We start from the raw sequence: 21838 nt of genomic DNA on the forward strand, positions 1-21838 counted from the left end.
AATCTACCCCAGTGGCACTAATTGGGCTAGAGTTCTAGGAAGCACTTTTCTCATGGAGCAAAGTATCTATTCCTTTGCCTCTTAGTTTGCCTGGATATTTCCTTGGTCTTCGTGTTCTGTCAAAAATGGTTTGTTATGGCAGAAGTTTCTAGCTGTTGTGTGATTTTTGGTTTTAATAAAACAAAAGAACAACAAGCCAGCGATAAGTTCAGATCCAGGCTTGTGTCTGAGTGCAGTCCAGGGCACCAGATGGAGCTTTCCTGCTGTTGGTGGAGCCATTTCCTATACATGGAGGCTCTTTCCTGTCCTTTGTAGAATTAGGACCCACTCTTGAAGACACCTCAAGATGTACATAACATTTGATACAGTGGCCTTTCTGTTTTAGGCTTAGAGTTAAGGTAGAAGTGGCTTCCTATTCCTACACAGAAGTAATTGATAGCTGAGATACATGCCCTAATATACATCACCACAGCATTATAGTAAAAGTGTCTAGAAGCTCATATAAAACAAATGGTTGTGCTGTATTTACTTGAAGGTTGGTGTATGAGGGGTGAAAGACAGTCTATTCCACAGCTTTGATGGAAAACCACAGTAATTTCTGTAGCTATAAATTAACAACCTCCATAGATTATAACCTGTATGTGTTATATATCCTAATTTACAACACAGAGGAGGGGAAGTGCAGGACATTTATTGTCCTCAGTCTTTCAGTGCATTTGGCCAGTGAAAGTGCTGTATTGATTTCCTAGAATGAGAACGGTTGGAATCCCAGTGGATCTCAAGGTGGTAGCTGAGCTGCTCTTCAAATGCCCTTGAGTGATGTCTGTGCTTTGTGGGGAGTAACGAATTGCAATTAACAAACACTTACAACTAGTCTTCAGCTTACAAATAAAGCTGAGAGGGGAGATACGGAAGGTAAAGGTTTATCATGAATGGCATTGTTGACTGTGTTTTTGCTAAGTATTATGCATACACAGATTTTTTTTCATTACAATTTTACTCTTATGGGACGCTCAAGCAATTACTTCATGAACTTCCAGAATTTCTTTATTGCATAGAATATCAATGAAACAGACATGGTTTTAATTACGCAAATTAAAAGGAGACACATTCTCCTTAGACCTCCTGGCTTGTATTTTGGCATTCTTGTTTCTATTGGGTAGTCTCTTTCCTTAACACTTTCATTATGGCTCTTTATTTCTTAGTTACAATTTTCATGAAAATAGATATGCCTTCTAAAATGGCATGCATTTATATGTATTTATTTTCATTTAACTTGAACTTTTATAGACCTTTGTGTTATAAAATATTAAAGAATATATTTTAGAGAATATTGTTATTTATCCTTAACCTCTGGTACATTAGTGGTTAATTGTGGGTATGTAGTGTATCTGTTTAGGAGCAGTATAAACGTAAAGGCATACATTTGACAGTTTTAACATATTTTCATTAATTGAATAATGATACTGGTAGTTTAAGCAGAAAATGAAATGATTCTTTTTTTTTTTTTTAACTGAAGAAAGGCATTGTTTCTGTATTGTAGCACTTTTCTAGATCCTGAAACTCGAAGAGCAATGGGAGAACAAGCCGTAGCTCTTGCCAAAGCAGTAAAATATTCCTCTGCTGGAACAGTAGAATTCCTTGTGGACTCCAGTAAGAATTTCTACTTCTTGGAAATGAATACTAGGCTTCAGGTAAGAAAAACAGCTCTTCAGATTCGGAAAAGTGTTATTTAAAAAAACAGAACATAACCTCCTTCCATACTTAGGGGTCTGCTCCCGCAAAGACTTACACATAACTAAGTTGACGGATGTGAGCACTTCCAACTGAACTTAAAAGATCCAGTCACTTAAATAAGCCTGTGTATACAAGACTTCGCAGCCTTGAGCCCTTGTAGAGCGCTCAAGTAGGCATTCAGAGGGTTTTTTGCTCTTTGTTACACTTGACCTAAGGACCTTTCAAGAGGTCGCTGTTAAGTGCCACTGTGAGCACACAGTAAGTGACTAGCCACTGTGCTCTGATGCTTTTCCCCCTGGTCCCTCAAGTTTCTTTTCTGTTTGATGATCACTTACTGAGTATCTCTGGGAGGGTGACTAAAGCTATGTGCATATCAGAAATAAAAACACTGGCAATCTGCATGTGATTGAAAATGTGTGTGGAATGCAACTTTGCTAACACAGGGTAGGTTTTTTGTAACATTTCATGGAGCCAATGGTAGATGTTACAATATGCACTGCAAATGAGCAGGCTGTCTGCTTCCTGGACAGCTGCACAGTCACCTCTCAGTTGATCCTGATAACGGGGCTCTGGTAATAATTGGAAGAAAGCAGGTATATGCCTTGGAGTCTAAATTCATTCAGAAACAGGAAGAAAGTCCAGCTTGTGTGAATGTAAATACAGTCATCTCTATCCTCCTTTCCTTGCTTTGTTAATTTATACTAGAAAGACTGAAATTTGGAATCAAACAATAGACTGATTAGCTTCTTTTTCAGTTTTAGATACCTTTCATTAGGGCTGCATTCAGCCTGCTGCTTGCACGTGTAAGCAGTGATAGAGTGTAAAGAGTTGCTTGAAATCCTAACATATTTGAATAACTTTGTATAATGGCTGGGTAAAGAAACAAGATAGGATTGGAGTTTGAAGGAGTGAGGGTATTAAAGGAGCCCAAGCGAAGACTGTGGGTAAAATTTGCCTTTCCAGGTAGCAGTGGTTTTGGAACAACTCATGACATTTGTAATTTACTTACACTCTTGCTAGGAGTTTGTATTCTAGGAACAATCCTTTCTATCTTAGATTCTGTTAGAAACTGTTAGTTGCTTTGTGTAATTTATTAAGAGGTTAAGAGGAATTTCTCTATTTAAACATATTCTTTATGCTCATCTTGAGCTTGCAGTTCTTGAGAGAATAATTTTCAGACACTTTCCACACTCCTGTGTGAAGAAAATTCATGCTTGGTTTTCTGTGTAACACACCTGAAGTCCAAAATCATTTCCTTGCTTTAACATACCACTGACCATCAGTTCCTAAGTGGAAATAATCAAGTATGCTTAGAGCTGATTCTCTTTTCAGTTTGTTTCGTTAAGATGCTATCTTAACTGTTTTCTGTGGTGTCTCTCCCCTTCCTGCCTTAATCTGTAGTGGTAAGAACTTCTGAAGTTCCAAGCCTCAAGCTTGCTTAATTGCAGAGATCTCCACATACACAGTAGGAAAGCTTCCATGATTCCATCTTTCAGGATTTAAAATGAGGATTTTAAAGACAATTTTTTGAAATATAGCCTAAGCAGTTTGGCAATTCCCTATAATACTAGACTCATTCTTTCCAAACCTTAAAGAAATCTACTAATCTTAAATTACGGTTCTTGTGTGGATATTCTCTAATTCCTTTATTCTGTGTTGTCCCTAATCAGCATTTCAACCTGAGACTGGAGAATAGTAATTTTCTCTGATTCTTCCCCAGTCTTACCCAATTGATCTGTCACTTTTGCCAGGTCTCAGGCTTTACTGTCTGTTCAATTAACAGTTACACAACTAACATCTCCCTTCTAATAAGAGCCAAACAGAGAAACTCTAATGAAGCTTTTTTTTGTGTCCAGATTTAACTTCAGAATGTGGAATGTCTCCAGATGTCCTTCTGTTGCTTTGGTCTTTTCCTTTTGCATCTTCCAACTGTGAACAGTGACTAAGAGACACACTTGTCCTGTTTCTGAATAGTACTCAACAGTTGGAAGGACTTCCTTAAATGATAAACATCTTGTCCATCGATCATGTTTCTAAGGTCTTTGTCAGTGTGCATTACAGATACAAATACCTGTCAGCATCATCAGAATGTATCTTCTAAATTATGCAAACTTATATGTCTGTTTCAATATTTATGCAATGTCTAATCAGATCACTGTGATCTTCTTTATTTTACATAAAGAATTCAGAATAAACTTGCATAAAGCCAGCTAAACCATGTCCAACACTTGACAAGGCTTGCTAATTTCTCCCCTCCATCTCTTCGGTGTAGTCAGGGGTCTTCTAAGTGTTTTGTAGAGTATTTTGCAGTAAATGAAAACTGTTATTGTTTGACTGTCTTTTTGGGGAACTCTTTGGAAGCATACCTTTTCTGCTAAAGAGTTCTGCAAGCAAAGAATAAAAGCACCTCAGAGGAAGTTATTACTTTATGTAATCTTTGTGTGAGTTGTTGCTGCAGTGTGAGATTGGAAAGTGATAAAAAACAACTTGTGAATCAGCTTCATTGTCTCTTGTATGTTATGTAAATCTTTTACAGATGTTTTAATCATTCAGGTAGAATGGCTTATTCTCTGCTAATGGCTATGCACTTTTCGTTACTTGCTTTTCTGCCATCTTTCAAAAGCTAGCTGATGAGCCGCAAGATTGGATAATTGAATAGCAAAACTTGTTATTTTCCCTTTTCACAAGAAAGTGTAGAAATGTCTGCTCTGCCAGCTACAAGGGAACTTCCTGTATGCTGTCATTTAGTGCACTTTTGGAGTGGTTTTTAGGCAGCTACCACTGCTAAATTGTTGAGGCAGACCAGATGTTGAATATCTGATTCTTTATAGCTGCTCATGCTGTGATGTGTTTTATGTTACCTAGTTGTCATCAGTCTAATAAAAGGCAGTCATAATCCAAAGTAGCTAAACAAGAGCTTTGAAATAAAAGTTACTGGCCCCTAACTTCCAAATTGTGTCAAAGCCTTTGTATCAAACTACATTCAGAAGTACTGGTTTTCGCCAGACGTTTTGTTTTCCAATGAAAAACAGAATATAAGTGTTTTCCTTTTTTGACTTGATATGAAGAGTCTGCAGTCTGTAAGTAAAGAATATCTGTTAAGGTACGGGTGTGCAGTGTGACTAAGCTTCTTAAAAGGGAGTCAATTGGTGACAGCAAAGGGAAAGTATCAAATGATTGTAGTACCTTGAAATGAGAAGCATCTCTTGTTGGCTTGAGAAAAGCTGAGACAACTACAATGACGGGTATGAAGAGTACAGTTACTCTAAGTACAGTTTGTACGTCTGTTTCTCAGATCTGCTCCCAGTCTTCTGCCTCCTTCATGTGTTGAATGATTTAAAATGACAAGCGAGCACTCCCTTCCTCCTCAAAACACAACTAAGTTTGCTTAGGGTCTTATTGAAAAAATGAATTGCATAGTCTGAATACGATCTATTCAGTTCAGCCCAACGAAGTTGCGAGACACTGTAGTTTGAACAGCAATGTGTTTTCTCCTCGTGACAGTTTGAATATCATTACCTTTTAGGGAATAAATTATACTTTTGTAGAATATTCTATTGGTGTGTTTCTAAGAGGTTTATTGGAAACAAATGTCATGTCTGTGTTTTTATTTTACAGTTGTATTTTGCTGCTTAATGTAAATGTTCTTTTAAAGTAACTTGCTTCCAAGGCATAAAGCAAATAAATTTCCATACATCAGTAAGTTATCACTGTGCTGTGACTTTTGTTAATAAGTTCTAATGCTTCCATTAGACTTCAGTGTCACCTGGAAAATGTGGTATTCCAGAGTTTTTACTGTATTCGCTGTACAAGCTGTTTTAGAAAACAGAGGAAGAATTATACATGCAACGGTTCTGTCCCTTTCTACCTTCCTCTTCATCTGTTTCTCCTTATGAAAATACAAAAAGCATAGTTGAAATACATAGAAATCCTATTGGTTTGGGGTTCCAGTGATGTTAATTCTTACTTCAGCCAGTCTCATAACGGCATCTGTATTCTATTGCCCATTATTAGGCAGCACCTGCCACATGTTTGCTCAGTGAAGGAGGGAAGCACTGGAAAACATTGCAGCTGCACTATGGAAGCAGAAGTAGCAAAATGTAAATAGCAAAGTGATGAGCTCAGTCGGGATTGCCAGAGCAAACCACGGCGAGGAGGGGACTTGAGTATCCATAGCAGACTCATGGGATGGCAAGAGGTGGTTTTGTTGTCCTTGCATGCGTAACTGCCTGGAGGATGAATTGTGATAGGTGGGAAGGAGGATGGCAGCAGTGAAAGGGGCTGTCAGCGGTTCGGGGAGTAGATTTCTACAAAGTCTGAATGGAGGGATTTCAAAGTTAAGTCTCAAGTGACTGTTTCTGCCGTTTGCTGAGGCTCTTCATATTTCTTAATACTGGAATCTTGTTTTACTGTGACACTTTGCTTCAGTCATTTTAAATAGGCTAACGAACAGTGTCAGATGGTAAAGACTTTCAATTGCTGCTAACCTGGGCTGAATTTGAACTACTGACCTAAAGGTGAAAGGTCTCTTATCCCATTACCAATCCCCTAAGCCCACCAGAATCCATTCTGCACACAGTTTATACCAGCTGTTCATGGCCATTTTTAGAACCGAAAGAAAAGGTGATTTTGCTGCCAAACAACACTTCTTCACACAAGAGGGTCAGCCGACAACAGTTAACCAGATTTTTGCCACATTCTTGCCTCCTAATGCAACTTCCATTATGTAGCTACTGGTTGTCTGCTTTTCAGGCTTTCCAAAAGAACTACAGAAAAGCATTGCTAATTGTTGTTGACAGAAGAGACCGACATTGTTTGTCTAAGTCATTGAATCTGAAAGATGCCATTAACAGTGCTGCCAGGGCATGGAGTGATATCTTAGAGACAACCCTACGAGGTAGCTATCGTAGAATACTATTAAAAAAGTAGAAAGAAAGGAAGCTCCATTTTTTTTACAAGTAGAGGAGAGAAAGAGCTCTTTTCAAATGATACATTAGTTTCTTTCCTTTGGTGAATTTAGTGTAAAGAAAATGCAAGAATGGCTGCATTGTGACAAGACCCATCTTGAACTAAGTACTTGGAGAGCCCTTTAATGCTACAGCTAAGTATAGTGAAAGCAGACATAGCATCTCTCATAAAGAAAGTGTAAGACTGTTTTGTTGGGAGCAAGTTTCTTTGTTTTCTTAGATGGAGCTTGAAGTGGAAAGGAGTTGTGTAGAAATAGTGAATTTCAAGAGTTCTTCAGAAAGCAATGTTGGAACTGCAAGCTAAATAACCTGTTGGTGATATCAAGTGTGTGTTGTTGAGAACCCAGAAAAGGCAGTCGGTATTCGTAGGCTATATAAATTATTTCTTACCTGCATCTGTCCAGTGCAGTGAAGAAACAAACACTTGTAAAACGAAAATTGCCAGAATTGAATCTGTGATTACTGGAAGATAATTTTGTGTGAAGAAATACATTTTTTTTTTTTTTTTTCACAGCTTATACTGCTATAAAAGAAAAACATCAAAAGAACAAAAACTAACAAACCAAAACACTTACTTAGTACCAAATAGCTGTGCATTATTTTTTATTGCTGCGACTCAGAAAACAATAGAAGAAGTCTTCCTGAGCATTTCAGTTGATGATTTTGTAGTTCTGGTTGTGCTTGTTTCTTTGATCAAATAGTGATCAATCAGAAATGTCAACAGCAATGCATATTATATTCTGTTTATACAAAATGGCAACGTGTGTCTTCTGCTGTTATGCATTTCTGTTTGCTTTCCATTCAGTGTTTTCATCGAACTAAACCTTGTCGGTTCTTCAGCAGCCTTTCTGAAAATCTGTTTTTCTTAGCATGTGCCTGAAATTCCCACATGCATGTGCTGTTGTGAACTACTGTGGAAGAACTATTTTGCAGAAAGATGATGTGACCCCAGAGTGCTCTTGTTCATAGCAGTCAGAAAGCTGGCATGCCTGAATAGCAGAACGTGTGTGCACCTCTGTGGCTGTTCACTTTTCCAAAATAGAAAAGAGGCTTATTGAAATAACAGGGGCTGAGGAGCATCTGTAAGTTACTGGGTTTGGGTTAATTGATACTGGATTTGGAGCAGAAGAAAAGCCCCTGGGTTTTCCAGGTGAATCACGTTTCCTGGAAAATGGTGAATGTTAGCTTTTAGATTATTTATTTGAATGTAAAGGAGCATGTGATACCATCCAGAGGCTTTCAGTAGTGAGATAGGGATGGCATGAGCAGTAGATTTAAGCCTACTGAAACTTGGATTTTCTTGGCCTCTGTGGTCTGTTTGAATGCTCCAACTGATGTGCGAGTAAACTGATTCCTTGTGCATGCAGGGGCAAGAGTGCAGCCTGTGAGAATACCCCTAAGGGTTTGCTATTAGACCTGAGTACCTTACTGGTTGTGAGAAAAAAATTGTATTCTGAAAGTATTCCCCTGAATGTAAGCGGAATAGCCACTGCTAATTTACCTCTTAGCTTGAACCGTTTGTAAGCATTACATGATTGTTTTTGTAGCTGTGGATGAACCCCAGCATGGTAAAGCTTTAAGACTGTTTGCAGTCACAGAATAGGGCAAGAATTAGCAGCATTTCCATACTGTTCTGGGAACTGTTGCTAGTTGCACTGCCATGTTGACAGGTTCCCCTAGCTTTTTTGCACCTATTTCAATATCTATAAACAGGGATTTCATTATTATTTTCTGACAGACTTTGTCACCAGTGCTGCCAGTACATGGTGTATGAACTGGACCATGAGGGAAACAAAACCACTTGTGCTTACAGAGAAGGGATTGCTGTGAGGTGTCTGAAGAAGAGCATGTCCCATGTGAAGAGAAATACTCCCCTATGGATGTTGCTTGCCATAAGTTATGGCTGTATGGATTTAGGAGCAGGAACAAAAAATGACATTCTTCAGAGAACTGTATGCGGATCACAGAAAAGGTGGGAATAGGAGATTTTTTGAGCTGTAGACCTTGCTTACGGGTGCTTAGATAGCAACTTCTTGCTATGCATGTTTGTGACTGCAGTTGGCATATGTAAAAGAATTGCTAGTGAAGGCAATACTTTTGCAGATAACTGCGTTGAGAGTTATCACTGATCAATTTTTCTCCTTGTTGTGTTGCTAATAGGGAAAACTGCTTTGATGTAGCTATGATCTGTAGATTGCTTATTGCAGACATGTCTGGTTTTGCCCTTTGTGATAAGGACAGAGATAATGTGTGAATTTACCCACTATCACACAGCCATAACACCATCGGTTCTTACCTTAATGACTAAGGTTGCACAGGCAAGACCTTGGCTCAGCAGACTATGAAATCTGAGCACGACCCACAGCTAAGAGTCTGTTGAGTGTGATTCAGCTCTGGTTAGGAGCATACTTACATGCATCTCTTTAAAAAAGTAATTCTTGATTTAGCATCCATAAAATGGCAGTGAATGTTGTTGGAGAAGAGACATAAAATTAATAGGAGAAAATAAAGTAGGCAAGCTGAGCAAGAATGGCGCCTAAAGTAGGAGACTGAAAAATGAGAGAGGAAAACATTTAAAGCCTAATTTCTGATAGTGATTGAAAAGTGGATACAATGGTTACCTTGGCTAAATAACTGCAGTGATCATTCTAGAACTTTCCTAATCAGGGAACGATGAGGTCTTTGTTTTATGTTTTGGGAAAAGAGTGATCTAATTTCTTTACTTCTTCTACCCCCATCCTTCCTTGCCTTTTATAACACTAAGAGCTTTAATTTCAGATCCTGCAAGTATCTCTGTGTGGGAGGATTCTTGGACCTCCAGAACCTTGCAGGGGGCTTGTTGAGCCAGGATTTGGCATTACTGCTTTTTTAATGTCCTTTTGTGCTATAAACCAGAGTATTCTGTACAATGCTAAAAATACTGACTCCCTCCTTCCCTCCCTACCCATGCTGAAAGAAAACTGCAAATGCTAAAAATGCAATTTGAGCTGAGCACCTCAGTGAAAGATTAAAGTTACAAAAAAGTCAATTAGTGTTTCAAGGTTAAAATTATTTTCTACTTCATCTAGGTGATCTGTTGGCCTTAATGTATATTGAAAAGCATTTTAAATACGTCTTTTACCACCAAATTTGTGCTATGGTTGATTCTGTCTACATTATGCCTAAGCAGCATTAGTCCTAAGAACGGCCCTGTAAGAAAGGAGAACAACTTCTCTCCACCCTCAAAAAGACCTCAAAAAATTTTGCTTGTCATATTTTCTGAATGCTGTTTTCTGTGCGGACACAAAGGGAGTATTTTGAAGAAACAGAGGAAAATATTGACCAAGTCAAAGATCCTTATTGAAGAAGAGATTAAATAAATGTTTGTGAGTCATAAGAACCAAACAACACAAATATTTTTCTTTCCAGAAACATTCCGTCCTATTTTGATCATCAGCAATAAAGCTGAAAACAACAATGAAGCTATTGAATCTGGAATGCCAATTGTAATCCAAGAAAAATGACAGTATAGCTGAATAATGCAGATAAATGTCTTTGTAGAAAAGAAGCATTGTATTTTAATTATTTTTGACATTAGAATTCCAGAGGTTTTGTGAACTCTGAGGTAATTTTTTAAAACTTAATTTCCAAGGTAAGAGAGTAAGTTCTGTTCTTCAAATTATGCATGTGTGGTGAGTAACTTTGTATTAAAACTCAGTTTTAATAGAAATTGAATTGCTTCAATTTAGCACTGCAGGGTAGACATAGAGGTGTTTCACAGATTCACCAAATGTTGTTATTAAGTTTCTCGTGCTGGAGAGTATTGTGTTAGGTAGAATCAAGTTTGAATCCCAAACGCTCACCCTCAAACTGTATAATCAGATTCCTATTTCAATGTTACTTTTATCCTTCAAAGAACAAGTCACTGTTTCAGTGATGATTTGTCATTAAAATTATGTCAAAACGTCTTAAAATGTTGAAATTCTAAACAAACTCACAGCACACACAGGGCTAATTATGGATGCCATCTGTTTATCTTTACAAGGCCTTTTTCATAAAGACCAAAGCATCTACTTGTTCCGATTAGTCACGAATTATTATAATGACTAAATATTTTCCTTATACCAGTGTACTTGAAGGAAGAAAGACATGTGGTTTGTTCACTGACCTTTTTCTGTGTCTCAGAGTGTATGCAGTATTGCATCACATGATAGAGAAACTATTGTGAAGTGCATTTTCACACAATCACAATCACAGAATGGCCAGGGTTGGAAGGGACCTCAAGGATCATGAATCTCCAACCCCCCTGCCACATGCAGGGCCAACAACCTCCCCATTTCATACTAGACCAGGCTGCCCAGGGCCCCATCCAGCCTGGCCTTGAACACCTCCAGGGATGGACGGGGCATCCACAACCTCTCTGTGCAGCCTGTTCCAGCACCTCACCACTCTCTGGGTAAAGAACTTCCCCCTGACATCCAACCTAAATCTTCCCTCCCTCAACTTAAAACCATTTCTCCTTGTCCTGCTGTTATCAACCCTTTCAAAGAGTTGATTCTTCTCCTGTTCATAGGCTCCCTTTAGTTACTGAAAGGCTGCAATGAGGTCACCCTGCAGCCTTCTTTTCTCCAGGCTGAACAAGCCCAGCTCCCTCAGCCTGTATTTGTAGGGGAGGTGCTCCAGCCCCCTGATCATCTTCGTGCCTCTCCTCTGGGGTCTCCAGACCTGAACACAGTATTCCAGATGGGGCCTTTCTGAAGGCTCTTGGAATACCATTTCACAACAAAAATAGCAGGTCAGAATTTTTACGTGGAAAGTCTTAAATCTTAAAGTGTGAAGAACGTGCTTATAGCATGAGTTACAGTATCTATCTGCACTCTGTTGCTGCTTTGATTTTAAATTTTTTTTTTTGAACTGTACATAGAATCACAGACTCACCAAGGTTGGAAAAGACTTCCAAGATCATCCAGTCCATCCGTCCACCTACCACCCGTATTCTCCACTAAGCCATGTCCCTCTGTACAGCATCCAAACATTTCTTGAACACCACAAATATGGTGTTTAAAGATTTTTTTCATGATAATGTATTCATTCCTATCCATTCACATTTAAAAGAAGGTGTGTGCATGCATGTGCGCTCACGTGTGCATGCTTGTACGCACATGCGTTGTTTAGCGTGAGCGACGGGTATTCCCATGGCAGCATCATCCAAAGCCGTTAGCAGCAATTTGCTGAGAGAACAGAGTGACTCTGTTGGTCCAGCCCAGCTATTGTGCATGCTAAGCACTAAACAGATAAGTCTGGAGGGGGAAAAAAATTGAAGGATCCATCTGCTCATTTCTGCTACACTGCGCTGATGTAAGATTACGCTAATCTGGTTGCTTGTCAGGACAGGTTAGTGAAAGCAGGCGAATGGGTGAGATTTAGGGTAGGCGAGTTCTATGGCAAATTGTAAGCAGCTCCTGGACGTGCCGTGTTAAGTGTAGCAGAATGGGTTGATTATCAGCTTCTTTGAGATTCTCAGCTAAAATATATTTGGGTCTAATGTGCTGGTCTTTTCAAAACAAAATTGAACAGGAAAAGCTTTGAAAAAAAAAAAAAGCAACCAACTACCTTATCATCATGCGGCTCATTGAGTTTGTGAAATAAATGAAAAAGCCCTCATAAGTGTGTTTCCCCTAGATCTGTAATCTAGTAATTATTTTATTTTTTGGCGTTTCTCTGCAAAGTAGGTTGCAGGGAGCTAGTCAAATACGTGTTTTTTGGGAGGTGGAAAGACCAAGATGGGAATGTGTTCCTTGCCTGGTCCGATTTCTTGTTTATGCGTTTGCTTATGGAGAGGGATTTCTTTGGTTGTTTTTGTTACCTACTGACTGACAGTTCTTGACCTTGCAGGTTGAACATCCCGTCACAGAATGCATTACCGGCCTGGACTTGGTCCAAGAAATGATCCGTGTTGCTAAGGGTTACCCTCTCAGGCACAAACAAGCTGATATTCCCATCAACGGCTGGGCGGTTGAATGTCGAGTTTATGCTGAGGTAAATGAGTGGTCATGGGGAGGAGGGTAGGTGGTAGAATTGCAGAGTGGTAATAACCAGGTGGGGATAGAGACCAAGGTGAAGTCAAGGATTGTCATATGAAAGGTGTGATTCAGAGTATGCAACACAAATGGTTAATGAGCGTTTCTAGAGTTTTTATTTCTTAATTCAAAATGTGGTGTGTATTTTTACATACTTCTTTTTTTTTTTTTCTTTCAAAGAATCAAAAAATGGTAAATGATAGCTAAGGTTTGTTTTGGAGAACATTTGCTATATATTCTGTTCACAATTAATAATGCAGAATTCGTATTGTTTGGTACAGTCAACTAGTATTTCCAAATATATAGTTAAAACTATAACGACCATTGAAATAATTCAGTATTTTAAGGAGTGTTTGTTGTTGTTCCAAAACATTTTAATGGGTTATTGAAGAAGCAAGTTATATCTGCTGAAATCACAGTTCTTCATAGGAAAAACTGTCTCTCTCATCTTAAAAAAGCTTTCTAAAATATAAAATACCTTATGAAGCATGTTTAGGACAATTCATGGTATTCAAATCAAGATAAGCTCACTGAAAAATGGCACTCAGCTTCTTTCATTTTGTTTTAAGAACTTCTTAGAGAACTGTATATAATATAACTGAATATAATTCTACCTCCTGAGATATTCTTTTCTCCTTACGTAACTGTTGTTGATTTATGGTCCTGAGCTTTTAAAATTTTTTTTTCTTTGTGACATACCCATAATCTTCAACTTGCTCTACTGCTTAAAAATTATGTGAACTATTTTGATATAGGATCAGTATTTGTCATGTCATTGGCCTGGAAGCTCTTCTGAGTATGAATTCACCCTGGAGTAACTGATGCTTGGGCTTTCTTTTTTGTTCAGCATATTTATAATTATGAGGGAATTTAAATAATGGATCTTAATACTTTGTCATGAGATTGGTTGTTCTTACAACCCATACACTTACTTGCTGTCTTAATAAATTCATATTATTGTTGCATTATGCAGGTGGTTTCCAAAGTGTGAAGGTCAGTTTGATTTCTAATGATAGTTGAATTCCTGACAGCTCTTTTTATCTTTGGAATTTTTTCCTTAAACTTCTTTTCTCAATGCTATTCCTTTTCTGCATACTTCCCCATCCCTCTTCCAAAGCACAACGCAGTAAATGAAGATGTGGTTTTTGAAAGTTTTGGTGGTACTATAGCTATATGCAGAGCACTTTTTTTCCTGCTGTTTTGACAGCAGTGCAAGAGAATTTATATGCTTGCACTTGTTTATTTTGTGTCACATGGGTAGTTTGAAGAAGGGTAGTTCAAGTAATTCCGGGGAGGAAAACAAAGGTATTCCAACAGTGGTTTCTGTTAGACTTCAAGCTATTTAATATTATTTTCTCCACATCTGTAAAAGCTTAATGCATTCTCATGTTGAATTTTATTTCAGGACCCCTACAAATCTTTTGGCCTTCCATCCATTGGTAAATTATCTCAGTATCAGGAGCCATTGCATGTGCCAAGTGTAAGTAACTTGGTTCTGATTTTCATAGGTACTGAGTGTTAAAGATCTCATTTTTATAGACAAGGGATATAAGTACTCGGGAGCTTTTTAAATTAGGATCTCTTTTTAGCATTTGGGGTTGGGGGGGAGGAGGTGGAGGGGAGAGGATCATGGCAATACTTACTTGTGCTACTTGAAAATGACTTTGAAAGTGTATGATTCCAAGCTGGCTTTCAGATGTACTCAGATTGGGAATCACAGGAAATCAATGTATGAAATTGTATTGAAATATTTAATTATGTTCTGCAACTTTGAGCTTCAGTTTTTCAAACACAGCTTAAGTGAAAATAGCAAGACAGTTCAACGTTGAGTCAAATGCGGAGTCAACTCTGTGACTACCAGAACTGAAGACATCAGTGAGAAACTGTCAGTGCTTTCTGCTTAGCATTACAGACTTTGAAAAGCAAATTTGCTTCAGTTTATTATATACAGATTATTACATTTTTCAGGATGCTATCTAAATATACGGAATAGCTGTGTAATAAACTGTGTTTTCTGATACTTGAAAAGAACAAGGGTACTGCTTTTCTGTAAAATCAAAGGACACTAAGTCATAAGTGCATATATAGATGACACTATCAGTGGAATTGCAAGGCTGTACCATCTGTGAATACAATTATTCAGTCTGATTGCTTGCACGGAAAATAGTGGAAGATTACAGGAGAAATCTTAAATGTGGAGATGTTATTGGATATATGATTTATTTCGCTTCTTAAATTGTTTTTGCCCATGTACTTTCTGAGGGGACCTGACCCTTTCTGGTCTTTAAGGCTTCATGCTGTGTTCAAAGCCTGGAAGCAGAAAAAAAATTGTAAAGATCTAACAAGCATTATGTGATCTTAAAGACGAGATGAAGGGAAAAGGTATCATTGGATGTATCTAAACTTCTTTTTTTAAATGAAACAGAGTGTATTTAATAAGAATTTATAATGAATACTCCAGCAGTTGTTGGAAGTTTTCACCATGTTGTAATAGCTAACAGGATGTCAAACATTTTGCCCTTGCAAGTTTTTGCAATTTGCAATTTTCCAAACGTGAGACCTGTTGAAAGTACAAGTGATAATGGACAAACTATACCCCCTACGGTCTTTGTCCCACCAAATCTTTCTTCAATTAATGCTGCAGCAGGAGTTTTATGTAATAACATTTGCGCTTGTGAGCCATCCATACAAAGAAAAAACAATTAAAATGCCTTAAATGTTCTGCTTACTGCTGTTATTTGCTTGTGCGAATGTTGCATGTCAGCTAAATGGACCACGGAATAGATAAAGTGATTGGGTGCAGGAGAGTGCACACTAAGCTTTGTCTATCATTATTGCTGGGAGCAATCAAATTGATGCCAGCAGGACAGTAGACGCGTTGACAGCTGTAATTATGTATCTCCATGGTGATCACTTTTGGCCTGTCATGGAGGCCCACAAGTCCCCTCCCTTGCAAGCATTTAATCAGATTGGGCTGTCACTTGTCAGGTAGACAGGGTGGGCTGGGAGTTGTGCTTAGGGGGAGAGGTGAATTGAAAATGAAGGGTGGGAGATGCCTGATCGCTTCACGTGGTCTGTCATGGTACTGAAGGAAGAAATTTTAATTACACTGGAGGCTTCAGAGCAGTGGTTTGAGGAGCTTATGTGGAGCGTCTGGGTTGTTCTTTCTGTTCACTACTTCTATATTATTAAAAATAGAACAGCTATTTTTATTTAGACACTCATCGTTTGGTATCTTAATACATGTTTCCTGCCACTGTTGAAATAATTTCTCTCCTGCGAATGTCATGCTGTGAAGAGCAAAATTAATACTACCAAAAAACGTTCTTTACAAGCCCATTGTGCCACGGTGTTTATTTTATACATTTTAGATTTTAGAGTTGTCAAAAGTTGGATTTAGAAATCAGCTCAGACTCGCAACGTGTTACGAGAAGTTCAGCTTAAGAGTAGTATGTTGCCAAATGCATTTTCAGTTCATTTCTTCTGTTTCTAAAGTTAGCTGTGATGGGCTGTGTGCCATATTTATCAGTTTCTCAAGTTGGAGGAGCTGCCATGCATGGATAGGTGAGGTTTTTTCTTATTTGTAGATAATACTGTACTGATTCTTTTTGTCTCGTATATCCTGTGGTTTTCATACAACAAGGTACGAGGGAACATCAATTTTTCATCATTGATAATGAATTATAAGAAAGGTAACCACAAAACCTCATATCGTTATAATTGTGAGCATACATATTTAATGCTCTTACCCAACATGGAAAACGTGCTGCTGTACCAGAAGAGCTCAAGCATTGCTCTTTGCCAATACGAACAGCAATCTGTTCTTTTATCACTCTCAACAGAAAGACAAAAACTGTTAGACTAATATGGTTAAGAACTGGAAAATACTAGAAATCTATACCTTTAGGTGAGTGGAATTTGATGCACTAATAGGTCATTGCAGGACTGACATGTAGATTGGGCTTTCTCCCCACTTAAAGGTTTTTTTTTTCTTTCAGTTTGCTGTTGTGATAGCATAACACCACATAATGATAGTACAACAGCAATAAAAGTGTTTGGGGTTGTAATACCAATGAGCTGTGGAGTACAATAAGATTTTGAAGTCTAGCTTTTCTTTGGTATTTTAAATGCTAAATAAAAGAAAGGAAGTACACTAAGCAGAAGTAAATGCTGAAGGTCTAAAAAGTATTGCCGTTATCGATCTACTTACGGACTTTATAGTAAATATCTGTTGTATTATAGTTTCTTTTTCATCCAATATTCATTGAATTCTGTCACACTGTGTAGTTTATAAAATCATCTACATTTACTGGGTTCTGAAAATTTAACCACTGCAGGGAGAATTGAAGATGGTGAATGTGTTTCTTTTTTGCTGTCACTGTTTTTAGTCACCCTGAGTTTATTTTATGAAAATTGAGCTCCTACAGAAGAGTCTCCAGATTTCTTGAAATTCTACATTATTTTTTGAAGAAATTTAAATTCCCTCTGTCATTTTTCCTTTTTCAGAATAATGTACTTAATAAAAACTGTAAATTGTTTAGAGGTACAGATGTTGTATATGAACAGAAACATAGAGGATGTGGAGCCAATAGTCAGTACGAAATCACAGAACGGCCAGGGTTGGAAGGGACCTCAAGGATCATGAATCTCCAACCCCCTGCCACATGCAGGGCCAACAACCTCCCCATTTCATACTAGACCAGGCTGCCCAGGGCCCCATCCAACCTGGCCTTGAACACCTCCAGGGACGGGGCATCCACAACCTCTCTGTGCAGCCTGTTCCAGCACCTCACCACTCTCTCTGTAAGGCATTTCACCATCAGAAGCTTTGTGTATTCAAAAAAAGTTACGATTTATACTAGAACACAGATTGAGTAGATGAATTACTTCTTTTTGCTTGAATGCGTGCATTGCCTTTTAAATACAGGCAAGCATCCTGAGAGAATGTGGATGGTGCAGCAGCTACGAAGAGAGTTGAGAATTAAGCTGCTTATTTTTTCTGTAATAATGATGTGTCTGAGCTGCTTCTCATCAGTAGGTAATGTTAAATACCTGATATGGGTAGTGGGAGACCTAGTTAAATGTAAATAAAACACATTCAGGTAAGATGCAACACGAATGTTATGGAAGTGCTACTGCCTTTACATAGAAGTAAATATACTACAGAAATGTAAATATACGTGAATATTTAAATCTGAACGTAAAAACATACAAATTCATAAATACGCTTTATTAATGAAACCTCATAAAATCCAATCAGTGTATTTTTACTGAAGACAAGTACACCTGCTACGGTATCTTTATGTCATTTGGATAATAAAGTCATCATCATGCCCTCATGTGGATTTTGTAGACAAGAGGTTCTACATGTGGTCCCTTGATAATTGCCTAAATTAAAATATTAAAGGCCTAACAGCCGTTGCGTTGACCTTTTTCTGCCTTGCTGCAGACAGCTGAGCTGCTGTTTATTGCGAAGGTTCCTTCCCACAGGTGAAGTTTAAGTGAGATTCCAGGACCCTCTTCCCCATCCCCTTTACAATGCAGTAGATCAGAGTCCTGCTGTTTCAACAGCTTTGATTAGAGTCCTCCATCCCTGTGATCCCCAGAATGCATTTATTGCTCTTGAGTTACTTTGATTAGTATTTTAAAAATATTTCAGATTCCGGTGCTCAAAAGCAGCAATTTAATAAATATTTCTTCCCTAGAAATTGCTCATTTAAACAGTTTTATATGGCTAACCTCATTGCTACGTTGATGAAATCAAACTGAGAGATGAAAACAAGAATCACCATTATACTGACTAACTTATTGGCTGGTTAACAGCAATCGGCCTCTTCAAAAGGGATTTTTGAACTTGTGTTATTTTTTTCCGTGTATATTGCAGAATCAGAGATTTAATTGGGGCTGTGTCCTTACAAAGCAAAGCCATGGAAAAAGCTGTGTAAACATTAACGCCTCGGGGGAACAGCAGCAACAGAAAACACAATGGTTTTGCAGTCAAGAGGGCGAGGCAGAAAAGGAAAGTGTTACAGACATGAAAACCACAGGATTGGTATTCCTATAGAGCTGATAAGCAGAGCTCCAAAGTTCCTGCTGAACGCTCCTGAGTTGTATTCCCACTGGAACCTTCAAAAGGGCTATCGTGAAACGTGTGGAATGTGATTACGTACAGATGCAGAAAGGGTGTGATTTTAAGGGGCATCCTTCATGCCAGGTGTCAGTCAGAAGAATAATTATGATATCTTATTACAGTGATTAAATCAGAATTGGACACGTTGTGAGTTGAAGTTTAGAGCGTGTAACACAGCCTAAATCTTTAAACCAAATTTAATGTGTTTAATGTGCATTCTAAGGAGAACAAAAGAGAATTTTGACTCTCAGCTGTGAAGATTGCATTTGTATTTCTTTCAAAGGAGAGAATAACTTACAGCCATTTTTCCCGGTGGAGAAAAAGGCTCCCTTCCCTTTCTTCAGCTTCTCTGAAAACAAATTATTATCCTAGTTCTTCAAGGAAAAAATGTTCATGATGATATTCGTGAACGTTGGAAGAGAGCAATAAATTTTTCCCTCAGCCTCCTCTTCCCCAGACTGAAGAGTTAGGGTAGTGTGGTTAGGTTGTGGTTGGACTTGATGATCTTGAAGGTCTTTTCCAACCTGAGAAATTCTATGATTCTTTGGTTATCTGAATGCTATGTTTTAAGCCTGTCAAATACATTTAATTGCATATTGAAGTGGGTTGGTTTTTTTTTGCAATGTAAATTATTTTTTGCTTTTTGTTTTCTGAAGGTACGTGTTGACAGTGGCATAGAACAAGGAAGTGATATCAGCATTTACTATGATCCTATGATCTCAAAAGTGAGTTGATTATTTTTTAATATCCTTAAGGTATGAAATGCTGATTTTACACACAGATGAATGAAGAAGAATATCCTATAGGACTGGTAAATCAGTATTTTAAAGATGCTGGGCATAAAGTGCCTTGAGGAAATATGAAAGAAATGAAGGAGAATGTGTAACAGGAATATTCAAGTTACTTATAAACAAAATCTAGTTTATATATTGATGCAATAATTGTTTGTCTAGCAGTTTCTGGTTATCAAAAGGATTTCAAGCAGAAACCATTATATTCTTTTAACGTATCCTAACTAGAAGTGTTATTTCAGTAGTTCAGGCATCTGAAAAGAAGCAGTGAAATAAATGGTTGGAAGTGTCTCTCAGTATATTAACTCATATTCATCAGCAATTGTTGGTAAAGATAAACTATATAGTTGGAGTTCAATTGTTGAATAAGTCGTAAAAGTTGTTTGGGGTGTTCACTCAACTCAATCCCTGCTTTAATTTCCAGTGCACCTGAAAAAGAGAGAATCCGTTCACACACCCAGATTTGTTTGAACTGAAGGTGATTGGCCTTCTTTCATCAAATGGGTTGAGATTTTAGTTTTCTCTTGATGTTTTTGAAAGCCTCTGAAACATAGACCCAGTAATGTGCTAGAAATGTTTCTGAGATTGCAGAAATTTTACAAACTGTTCATTTTAAATGCTTTGCAAATTCTGGAGACAAACATGCTATTTTTAGTTAACTTAAATGCCTTTTGTTTTTTAGCTGATTACGTATGGCTCTAATAGAGCTGAAGCATTGAGAAGAATGGAGGAGGCTTTGGACAGTTACGTAATTCGAGGTAACTACAGAAATTTGGGTTCCTAGCATGGTCTGTTTCAACAAAACAGCTTGAAAATGTAGTAATTAGCAAATTGAGTAAAATTCCCACTTTGTAAGTGCGAATGAAAACAGGAAAAGCTTGTGTTAATTAAGCTGAGAAGAGAGATCAGCGGTAAAGGCTTCATCTTTTCTCCATTGTTTTTGCTTTATGAGATAAACTTTTAGAGGTAAGTATTTGAATTATTTCCTCAAAGAGATTTCACAAGATTTCACAAGATGGTGGCAGGTAATTTTTCTGTGGGGAAAAAATGGCCACTGTGCTGTAGGAAATTAAAAGTAGTTGCTTCTTTATAGCAGTTTAATACACAGACTACAGTAAAAATATTATCACAGTTGAGTATTTGACTGGGTTTTTTTTTGTTGTTTTTTTTGGTGTTTTCAATATAGTCGTTTATGTTTGGGTAAATAGAAATGTAGCCCAATAATAAAATATGTTTCAGCTTCTGCTCGCTGACTGTCTAGAAGCAGTAGATGCTCTTTCAGCTCTCCCAAGCAGCAGGAGTGAATCAACCATGACCACTTTAACTCGTTTGAAGTTTTAAAAAGGGAAGTTGGGGTTTGTGTGGGAGGAATCTTTACATCTTCCTCTTTGTCTTATGGAGAAAAAAAAAAAAAAAAGAAGTAAAGAAGGAAAAATCAAAATAGAGAAAAAAAAAGGATTTTTTATTCTTTCTTATGCTGGGGATAAGTAGAAAAGGGGACTGTAATGTAGTAAAAATCTTCACTTTTCCACTGTGGTGTCTGAAGGAGGGTTTTTTTTTCATTAGTAGTCAGTACACTTAGAAGAACCAGGATAGGAGGGAGGACAATTATTAGGGTTTGCTGGTTTTGTTGCTTTTTCTTTTTGATTGTTCCATGATAGGTGAATGACTTGTAACACCCTTAAATCCATCCCTAAACAGCTGGAAGAGGAGCAGGAGAGCCTAACTTGTGTAGTAGATCAGCATGCTCATGTTTCTTAAAAACTTGGTATGGCTTTAATGTTCTCTGATGAACGCTACAGATGTCACATCTGACTCAAGATTTATCTGTTCAGGGGAAAGTGAGCATCTCTATACCACAGTGTAGCTAGATAGGTGGTAGGACTAGACTCTAAAATAGATTTATACTGTTGGAACTGGAGCCTTTATACTACTGCAGTACAGTGTGCTGATGTAAACCCCTGCTGTATATCAGCTTAGTAAATGTATATAAGAGAATGCAGCAAGAGTGAAGTAGGACAGTGGTTTTTTTTTTTTCTTCTTAATTGAAACAGGTTCTTGATTCAAGCTCCGTTGTATAAGTAGCAAATGACACTAGATGAATTATATTTAATGACAGTATTGGAATTGTATGTAGACTGTGGTCTTTTACTG

General features: G+C 37.8%; 1 protein-coding gene across 1 annotated transcript in view; it reads left to right on the forward strand.

The window, feature by feature from the left end:
* Nucleotides 1-21838, forward strand: part of PCCA (propionyl-CoA carboxylase subunit alpha) — a 264605-nt gene that overhangs the window by 104315 nt on the left and 138452 nt on the right. The window contains exons 12-16 of the mRNA XM_042866368.1: nt 1544-1694; nt 12579-12722; nt 14169-14243; nt 19550-19618; nt 20367-20442. Of these exons, the coding sequence (XP_042722302.1) occupies nt 1544-1694; nt 12579-12722; nt 14169-14243; nt 19550-19618; nt 20367-20442 (515 nt within the window). The remainder of the gene's footprint in view (nt 1-1543; nt 1695-12578; nt 12723-14168; nt 14244-19549; nt 19619-20366; nt 20443-21838) is intronic.

This window comes from Lagopus leucura, unplaced genomic scaffold (genome assembly GCF_019238085.1).
Source record: "Lagopus leucura isolate 7727_CA_CO unplaced genomic scaffold, USGS_WTPT01 Super-Scaffold_100001, whole genome shotgun sequence".
Lineage (NCBI taxonomy): Eukaryota > Metazoa > Chordata > Aves > Galliformes > Phasianidae > Lagopus > Lagopus leucura.